Source organism: Cucurbita moschata, unplaced genomic scaffold, assembly GCF_002738365.1.
Source record: "Cucurbita moschata cultivar Rifu unplaced genomic scaffold, Cmos_1.0 Cmo_Scf00024, whole genome shotgun sequence".
Taxonomy (NCBI): domain Eukaryota; kingdom Viridiplantae; phylum Streptophyta; class Magnoliopsida; order Cucurbitales; family Cucurbitaceae; genus Cucurbita; species Cucurbita moschata.
In genome coordinates, this window is record NW_019268540.1 from 1,316,390 (window position 1) to 1,325,712 (window position 9,323).

Sequence of the window (9,323 nt, forward strand, 5' to 3'; positions counted from 1 at the left end):
TTTTTTTTTTTAATTATCAATTATGCTTTCATTTTCAAAATCCCCGCTTTTCTCCACTTCTCAGCAACCCGCCCTTTCTCCATTTCTCAGCAATCGGCTCTCTCTCAGACTCCTCGCTCATCATTGTTTCTTGGAATTCTCCTCTTTCATCCGGTAAGATCTGATGTTTAATTTCTACACTCGTGATAGAGAACTTTATCCCATGCTGATTGGTTTGGAATTCATAAACTGCGTTTGTCATTTTCAGTTTTTGCTGTCTTTTGGCATGTTAATTGGTTTAAAGCAGAGCTTCATCGTTGTTACTTTGTAAAAGAACATTGAATTTCTGAAAGAATCCCGTGCTTTAATCTGTTTCTTCAGCCAAAGCTCCCATGTTAGTTGAATTAATTTGCGGTTCGATAATGTCGTATATGCATATATTTAGACTGTAACTAAACAAGTTTGCTAATTCACCAATTTCAAGTATTGCACTAAAAATTTATCATGCTTTTCTTTGATTTTTATATTTTGGCGATAATTTGATGTTAGTTGAACTAACCATATATTTCAAGTGCTTCTATTAACCAATTTTAGTATTCTACATTTTTATATTGTTGGCATGTTAGTTGAATTAGTGCGCTTACTGATTTTTCTCTTCAGTATTATCTTTCTCAAAGCTGATTTAGAGTTATATTTTTATAAGCTGTAGTTCAGCCTCCTGATGTAGAGTTCTGTTTCTATTCTCTCTGGGTTACCTTGGCACTGCTGACGATTTAATTTGGAAGATTTCATCAGGATTTTGTTGGTGGAAATTTCTAAACCTTTTTGAGATAAATTTTCGTGCGTAAGTTAACATTTGAACATGATTTTTGGAAATGAAAATTCAATGTTTGGAAGATTTTTATTTATTCCTGCCTGTTTAGTGATAAGCTCTATGAATTCTAAGTTGCTTGAGACGAGGGAGTGTTATTAGTTTGACGCCTCTAAAATACTCTCGGGTGCCCACTATTTCTTTTTGTTGCATGGAGTCTATCATTTTATCCTGTTTGGACAGATATGACCTCACTAGCAAAGCAACTTGATGGTGGAAATGAACTATTTATTGGTCTTTCTCCCTTTTATATTCTTCAGGACTAAGAGCATTAGCAGCTTTACCAATTTCCATTAGTGATCTGCATTGTATTTGAAGAATATATCTTCTACTAGAAACAAAATGAAGGTCAAAAGGTCCTACTTGATTTGTTATAGATCAGATTGTTGTTGTTGCTAATTCAGGTTGGTCTGCTTCTCAGTGTTGTTTACCGTTTAGGATGTTCAAGATTTAGTCCTGGAGCTGGTCTAAATAAACTTCTTTTGCTGTGAAGCTTGTTTTAGATATTGAAGTATGTAAATTTGATATTATGATTGTGACTTAATTCTCACTTGATACATCATTTATGCGTACACCTTTTGAGTTTTTATCTCTAATTAGACTGCATATGTGGCATCAATATGGCTTACACATCTCTCTCTCAAATTTTCTCCATAATTGATTCATGTTCCATTGTTGCTTTGCTAGGATGCTGTTATGGTCAATTACGGCGTTTGAACTGTTTTTGGTTAAATTAATTAATTCAAGGTTTGTTTTTGACGTCAAATATAAAGTTTGTACAGCGACAATCCTTTGAATCCTTAAGAAAATTGGCCTTTTACTATCATTCTGCTTTAATGGTGAGGGTGTTTAGCCAATTTTCACTCTCAAGTTTCAAATTTCTAATCGTTCATCTTTTTTAAAAAACTCGTGGACTAACAAATCTTTGTAACTCAAACTTCAGAGCTGCACAACTTTTACATAGAGGGGAGATAGATGGACTTGAAAGAAGCTGGTTCATTGCTTAATAATCTAGTTGCTGCTTTTAATGGTCGGATCGCGGAGCTCCAAGATCTCGTAATTGCACGAAATAGTGAGCGGAAATATTTAAGCCTTTATTCTTTTTCTTGGCTATAATTCTATTTGATGCATAAATGTCACCACTGCGGGATTGACTTCTGTTGTCGTAGTGTATCCGGCGAGTTGTATCCCTGATTTGTCGGCAGTTGATGCATCATTGAAGGCAATGGAATTGCAGGTGCAGGCAATCAAGAACCAGTTACAAGAAGAAGCTGAAGCAATTCCCAAAGCGAAAGTATATTCGCCCCTCCCTCTTTAGACCATCCTTCTGCTATATTAAATTCTGTTTGCTCCTTTTCCTCTGCATCATTAGGAAACCATAAGAAATTAGTGAAAGAATGTTAGAAATGTGTTTACCTCAAATAAATAACATATTCAGTCTGAAAAAGTTTTGAAAAAATTGGGAGAATTGATAACCCAAAAAACTCGAGCAATAAAATTCCCATTCCTTGAACTGCAAAATACTTTAAGATTTATAATTACTGATTATTATCATTCTCATGACGCTATGTTTCTCTTTGTAAATTTTGCTGAGCTTTACAGAGTAGTGGGTTTAACAGTTTTAGTGCTGTTTTGAGTAGCTAAATTATTGCTTTGTTGATGTGCAATATAACATTTTTCACCAAATTCTGCAGAAACTTATCGAAGCATCTCTGAAGCAGCAGAAGAGGTTAGAAAGTATATCACTTCACGTTCCCTCATATCATATTCAGCCCGAAAGAGTTTCTGCGTTGAACTTAAATACCAGGTAACTAATTTGTTTAAAATTTTATAGGAATTCCATGATCTGAACCCCAGCTTCAAGTTTTATTGTTAAGGTAGTTGTGATTCATGAAAAGGTTTTATGGCCTTCTGTTTTCAGTTTTTGTTCACAGGCCAAAAAAACTGATACTCAATTGGGCTCCCTAGAGGCTGAGAATGTGATTTCAGTCTTACCTAAGGTCGGAATTCTCTTCCTTTAGATATGTTTGTGTAAAATGAATGCATCATACACGTTCATTCCCATATGAATTAGCAAATAGGGCTCAAGTTAGGCATTAACTTTTTCGTGAACCTGAAAGCCATTACCTTGCAGGTTACAATAAACTTAATCTTTCAATTATAATTTTAGTACTTCCCCGCTTCATGGGTTTTAATTAGCACAGTGCTCAATGGGTGATAATTAGAGAGGAAATAAGGTTATTGACCTTCAAATACAGAACTCTTGTTTTGATACGATACTAAATCACAATTGAATTCAAAATCTTAAGTTGATGGAGTATGGTGAATTTAATATTTAATTTATATTCTTAACATTATGGTATGACAAAAAAATTTAAACTTCTCCCGGAATCATTCTTTTTTCATCATTAATGTAAAAAAGTGACCTTTACAATGCAATTTCAGGAGAAGAAAGGTTCCTCTCCACCACTTTGGTACATAACCACCGACGAACTGAATTCACTGTCATCGTGAGTTGTTCTTTCCTCTTATTGGCACGTGAGAATAACTGCTAGCTAGTTCTGCTTACTTACATTCCTAAAATAAAATGCACTACGACAGCTCCTGATATTACTAACTTAGGTATCAGCATTTGAAACTGAAATAAAGCTAATTATACGAAAAAAAAGCCCTTCAGCTATGTTGTTGGCTTCCATTTTACGCTAATATTTTGATTTGTTACAAAAAAAAGGACATTTCCATCTGCAGTTTCTGTTATAATTAGAATTTTTGAAACGTTAGGGACAAAATTGAAGCCAAATTAATTATACAAAATGTCCCAAACGAGTGTGATTGGTTTCAATTTTGCCCCTAATGTTTTTGAAAGTTTCAATGTCGCTCTCAATCTTTTATTTTCTATTAGACATATTAATGAAGATTGATAATAAATGTTTATTATGAAACAAATTAAAACATTGAAAGTTTAAGAAACTTTGAGGACAAAAGTGAAACCAACTACATCCACGTTAGGGACATTTTCTATAATATACCCTTCGAATAATTTTCACGACCGGTAATCTGGTGTTTGGAGTGCATTAGATAGAGCTGAACAATTCGAATATCAAAGAAATAAGATAGCTGCAGATGTCTTTAGCGTATGTTTTTCCTGTAAAGTAGCTTGTAATCCTCCAATTTTTTTAATTAACTCTTACCAACCACAGATATATGAAAGGAAGGTTGACAGTTGACAAGGTCAATGCTGCTATTAATGACATGGCAACATATGCTGAAGCAAATGCTCAGCTTATTGTCGTCCCAAAGAAGAAGGTTCGTGTGAAATTCTCTCTCTAACTTAGCAAGCATATTGATAACCACCACACCACTTATATGCTGACAATGGGTAATTTTTGTGAAGCTGGCTGAGAACCAATGGGAAAAGGCTCTGGTAAGTTTACTTGCAATCTTTCCACATCCGCATCTCTTCTTCCTTTCGCCTCCTTTCTATATTGATGCTTGCAAAATTTAAGATGTAGCGATGTGGGTTCTAGGCACACTAAAGATTATTACATAATATATTCATTAATATTAATGCATTATATATTGGGAAAACGTCATGTAGAATCATGTGGGTGTTCTGATTGTGTTCCTAGTAGATGCTACACTGAGAATTATTTTTCTTGCCCATTTTACTTGAGATCTTAGGAACCCCTTTCTATCTAATTGACAAAACTGGATAGAGGAAAAAAATGTGATTTTGGATGGTTGATCGTCTGCATCCTGTCCCAGTTGTAGGCGAAGTGGCAATGGTGGAGGTAGGCAACGAAGAGCACTGTCAAGAGTTGCTTGTAAAATAAGAGAGTTAGACAATAGTATGGTGTTGTCTAATTACTAGATGGTGCTTTGCAAGTGGTTGGATTAGGTGAATACGGTGTAGCTAAGTATCGTGGTAGAGTGGTAGCATGCAAATGGTCACCTTTGGTCATCCCACCTTTATCCCTTCGAGCGTTGTGCTAAATTAAGGATGATCGCATTGCATTGGGTGGCCTTCGGGCTTATGTTGGGCTAACTTGTGGCTAGGGTACCAATTGGTCAACCCATACAACTTTATGCTCAACCTACTCTATTTTGCTCCTACTAGACCTAGTTGGGCTAGAGTCTACAAATTATTATTTTATTGCAAAATTTACCCAAAGCAATTGCTCTTTGCTAGGAGTGTCGGTGGGTGGCGTATGAGGACGAGAAGAGCCTCCCATCCCTGCAAAAGGTCCTCCAAAAGACTCACCTAATCCTTCGTTCTCATACGCTACCCACCGTCAAATTGGTGATTCGCTGAACAGTGTGCACGCTTCATTCTTCGTTCTATCTGTTTCCGTAGACTGCTCACAAAAAGCTATCAAACAACTTGCAACATTGGCATGTTTCATTCTGTCTCTGTGTAAAGGGCACGAAAGCAGAGGTAAACATACCAAAATTTTGTTAGATTTTAGACTCTGACTGAATAAGAGCGTCGAAGCGTATAGCTCTTCTATTTTACCAGCAACCCTCTACCAGACTCTCTATCACTACCTTCAGCCTTGTCACCTTACCTTTGATCGGATTAATGTGCACGCGATGAACCAATTGTTGTTTGTCCAAAATCATGCAACAGCATCCCTTACCCCACTCCTAATGGCAAAAGAATCCCCAACATTGCCCCCATGCTTGCAAATTCTAGAGCAGGGTGGGGTTTGGGTCTTGTGGGGAATTTGTTCCTAATTTGACGGGGAATTCTCGTGCGGTATCTCCATGGGGACAACTCGCATTGGAACCCGATGAGTGACAACAAGTGGTGCAACAAATTGATGAGAGCAAACGATGTTTGATGAGTGCAGATGCACCAATATGTGATGGAAAAAATGGTAGATGCAACAATGGCACCTGGTAAGTGACAGTAGTGGTGCTTGGCGAGTTGGCGAGAGCAAACAATGTTTGGAGAGTAAGCAAACTGGCTACGATAGGTGGCAGCTGATAGAGATAACCTTGTTAGTCCTCAAATCTCTTCTTGGCAAGGGCAAATGATGGAACCAAAGCTTAAAAAAAATAAAATAAAAGTTTGGCAGTGAAGGAGGAGGAGAAGAAAATGATGATGGGGTTAGGGTTTCAAGTTGAAACTATCTATAACAAATAAAATTATGAACATGGGCTATAAAAAGTGCCTGAATTAATACAAGTAAAGACTAACATTGATCTTGAACACTGTCAAATTGGTGATTCCGATGGGTAACCACAGGGAGTCAGGGATCTGAACCCATGTTTTATTTTTATTTTTTTTTAATCTTATCAAGATGTCGTGTTTGTATTTCCGGTAAATGCAGGAGCTAAGAGATATTGCAACCACCGAAGCAGTGAAAGGAAAATATTTCTTTCTTGAAACTGACATGAGAGGACCTTCATTGAAACTTGACAACACTGGAAAAGCCATACTAACTGTAAGTTTGTCATATATAATTTGCTCAATCAATAAGCAATCATAGTGATGTTGGGAGAGAATACCATTAAGCAAATAGTAGTGTTATGTTAGGAGATAATACCAAAAGTTCATTCATCTAGTCAATACTTTAGTGTATGTTATCATCATAATTCGAAGCTTTTTTCATACCATAGTTCATATAGTACTGTTGATTGATTCTAGAAAAAACGGTCAAATTTTGTGCATCACAGGTCCTTCGACATCTTGGACGCATAAGCGAGACTCGGATTGGACATCAACGCGTAATTTTACTATTAAAACCATCATAAATAGCCTTTCATTCATTTGGACACAAGATTACCAAGTCTTGCATTGAAAGTCAAGAGAATCAGCTGTGTACAATTCTAGCAATCCGTTTCTCAAAGATTAATCATCACGAGGAAGGTGAGAACCTCTTACCGATAAACTACATTCTTCTTATGGACAAATTGATAGAATGGTATGAATTATTTGTGGGATTTGGTGTGCCTTTGTCTTTGATCATCATCAAAGGAATCCTTAGATTGAAATGAGATGATAGAATTCCCTAGCTTTTTTGTTTTTGGTCACATTCTTGTGCTGCTAAGATTGAAGTTGGAGTTCTAATCTACTGTAGTTTCTGGAACATACTTCTCATGTGGGTCTTGCCTTCTTGATTTCTTGAGCGTATTTTTCGGTCCGCTCGAGACTACTCGAGACTTTAGACTTGTGTGATAGTCGAGATTTCGATATCTAACATTTTAGTAGAGGGTACAAGTTGTAATCAATTGAGCTAAAATATGTGACAGGTTGAAGAAAAAAAGCTTAGAAAAATTGGGAAAATTAGAAAATGTCGAGAATCTCCAAAATGAAGCCATTGCAAAGTGGACAGTTGCCTCTACTGACCAGAAGTTCTCTTGAACAGAGCCTACAAAAGGTGTGACCGCAGGGGATAAATGCCGCCCCTTTATGACGGACCATGCACACGCAGCACTTCCGTTCCGACCCGCCGCCCACGACGGCGACTTCTTCTTCCTTTTCCTCTTCCTCTTCTTCTTCTTCTTCTTCTTCTTCTACTTCGTCTTCTATTTTGTATCTTGACCCTTCGAATCCCATTTGCCTGTCCGTCTCTTCTAAGAGATCCATTAGTGACATTCTTACCGGCGCCGCCGTCTCCACCGCCGTGGAGTCTGCTTCTTCATCGTCTTCGTCGGCGGTGGTTTCTGCGTCGGCTGCCTCTTGTGTCGCCACCGTTTCTCTAGCGGACATTGATCTCTCCATTGCCAGTGCAGCCGAGAGGAGGCGCGTGCCTTCATGCACCGGCTCCGTCAAGTCCGTGAAACTCTCGCTCCGTTCAAGCGAGCGTCTCGTAGAGTTGCGCCGCGACATTTGCGGCCTGAGGAGACTCCGGCTACTCCGACTGCCAGTGTCGGCGATGGTCGAGTCGGAGTTGTTGTTCTCGGGTGATTCGCCGGAATTTGTAGCCTCGGGAGACGTCGGAATGTTCTGACTTAACCGCGTCGAACTCCGCCGTGAAATTTGCCGGAGAACCGGAACAGCAGCAGCGACGACAGGAGTAGTGGATTCCGGCGATTCCTCTTCGTTCGACGTCATCTCCGCCGACGAAAAAACCGCAAAACGAAGCGAATTCGGCGGCGGAATTTGAGATCTTAGATTCAAACGAAGTCGATCCCTCAAAAACTTCCAAGATTTCCTCTCTCTATTACCAACAGCAGGGGACTTCCCAACGTCGTCCCTTAAAATATCGAGCAAAGTCCTCCCGTTTAGTCTCACCTCCGGCGAGGGGTTCGGCGAGGCTCTCTTATGAACAGTCAAAACGTCGTTCAGTGTCAAACCACCAGTGAGCTCTCTGCCGTCGCCCACCGCTAACATCTGATCGTAAAGCGTAATTCTCCGACGACCACCTTCCATAGATAATCACAAAAAAAAAAAAAACACCCCAATTAAACCAAATATAAAACACCCCCAAGTCTTCAACAACAAGAACAACCCAAATTTTCTGGGAAAAACAAAGAAATCAATCCAATTCCATCGAATCCCTTGAAACAGATCCAAAACACAAGAACAATGAAAACCCTCCCCAGAATTTTCCCGGAAAATTTCTGATAATCAGGAGAAAAACTGTGGAGGAAGAAGAAGAAATTGAGAGCTCAAGACCTCTTACTTAAAAAGAGTAACATTATCTTCACACACACATATATATATATGAATAATAATTGAGATCGTAAGCTTCTGTCTATACGCAACTGGAAAAGTGAAAAGGAAATTAAAAATATTTATAATAATAATAAAAAAAAAAAAAAAAAAAAAAAAAAAAAAAGAGGCATTGGATACCTTGTTGGTCGGACGAGAGATATGAACAGTGAATTTGCCGGAAAATTTCTGCATTTGCTTTTTTGCCTTTTTTTTTTTCTTTTTTTCTTTTGTTTTTACTGAATCGGATTAATTTGAAACTCAGAGGCAAAAGGTTAAAAATTAAAAGTGTGATTTTATTTTATTTATAAATTTGATGTAATTCTTTATATTTCTGTGAATTAAAAAGTTGATTTTGTGAAGTGGAGCGGTAATTGTGGGAGTAAAAAGAGTTGTTTTCATCCCTTCATTTCAGATTAACCACAACCATTTTTATTCCTATTTATTACTTCAAAAATCAAATTTTAATTTATTTAAGTATATTATTATTAATACGTTTATATATGTCTCTCTCTTTTTTTTTAAATGAAATTTCAATATTTTTGGGACTAACATTTTACTGACATTATTAAGCTAAATTTATAATTCAGTAAAAAAAAAAAAAGTACGAAAAATTGAATACTTGAGATGCTTTTATTTATTACTAAGTAAGTTCTTGACGCCACACATAAATTTTACAATAAATTACCAATTGATTGCATCCATTTCATAGCCGTTGTTTTCATTTGTATCCCAAATAAATAATAATAAGAAAAGCACGTTTCCTATGTAGCTTTTCTCGTGACTAAAGTAAAAAAAAAAAAAAAAAAAAAC

General features: G+C 37.3%; 2 protein-coding genes across 7 annotated transcripts; one reads left to right on the forward strand and one right to left on the reverse strand.

Moving 5' to 3' along the window:
* Positions 1-57: 57 nt before the first annotated feature.
* LOC111461060 (spindle and kinetochore-associated protein 1 homolog) lies at positions 58-6,867 on the forward strand. 6 transcript variants are annotated; one of them, XM_023104496.1, is made up of 11 exons: positions 58-153; positions 1,538-1,597; positions 1,794-1,922; positions 2,020-2,144; positions 2,545-2,657; positions 2,772-2,850; positions 3,296-3,360; positions 4,051-4,156; positions 4,245-4,274; positions 6,184-6,297; positions 6,530-6,867. In XM_023104496.1, exons 3-11 carry the CDS (start codon positions 1,826-1,828, stop codon positions 6,605-6,607), a joined length of 807 nt encoding a protein of 268 aa, XP_022960264.1. In that variant the 5' UTR covers positions 58-153; positions 1,538-1,597; positions 1,794-1,825; the 3' UTR covers positions 6,608-6,867. The 6 variants fall into 6 exon arrangements, with proteins under 6 accessions (XP_022960264.1, XP_022960267.1, XP_022960265.1 ...); XM_023104499.1 differs by lacking the exon at positions 1,538-1,597 and adding an exon at positions 1,624-1,689; XM_023104498.1 differs by lacking the exon at positions 58-153 and adding an exon at positions 1,232-1,254.
* Positions 6,868-7,023: 156 nt separating this feature from the next.
* LOC111461059 (chromo domain-containing protein cec-1-like) lies at positions 7,024-8,510 on the reverse strand. The gene has a single exon (XM_023104494.1). The coding sequence runs from the start codon at positions 8,226-8,228 to the stop codon at positions 7,140-7,142; it is 1,089 nt and encodes a 362-aa protein (XP_022960262.1). The 5' UTR covers positions 8,229-8,510; the 3' UTR covers positions 7,024-7,139.
* Positions 8,511-9,323: the final 813 nt, after the last annotated feature.

What these genes read in the sequence shown, in the direction of transcription:
- LOC111461059 (XM_023104494.1), bottom strand. Translation starts at nt 8,228, where the DNA reads ATGGAAGGTGGTCGTCGGAGAATTACGCTTTACGATCAGATGTTAGCG.
- LOC111461060 (XM_023104496.1), top strand. Translation starts at nt 1,826, where the DNA reads ATGGACTTGAAAGAAGCTGGTTCATTGCTTAATAATCTAGTTGCTGCT. An exon ending in TCTCGTAATTGCACGAAATA is followed by an intron (nt 1,923 to 2,019) that starts GTGAGCGGAAAT and finishes CTGTTGTCGTAG; the next exon opens with TGTATCCGGCGAGTTGTATC. An exon ending in CTGGAAAAGCCATACTAACT is followed by an intron (nt 6,298 to 6,529) that starts GTAAGTTTGTCA and finishes TGTGCATCACAG; the next exon opens with GTCCTTCGACATCTTGGACG.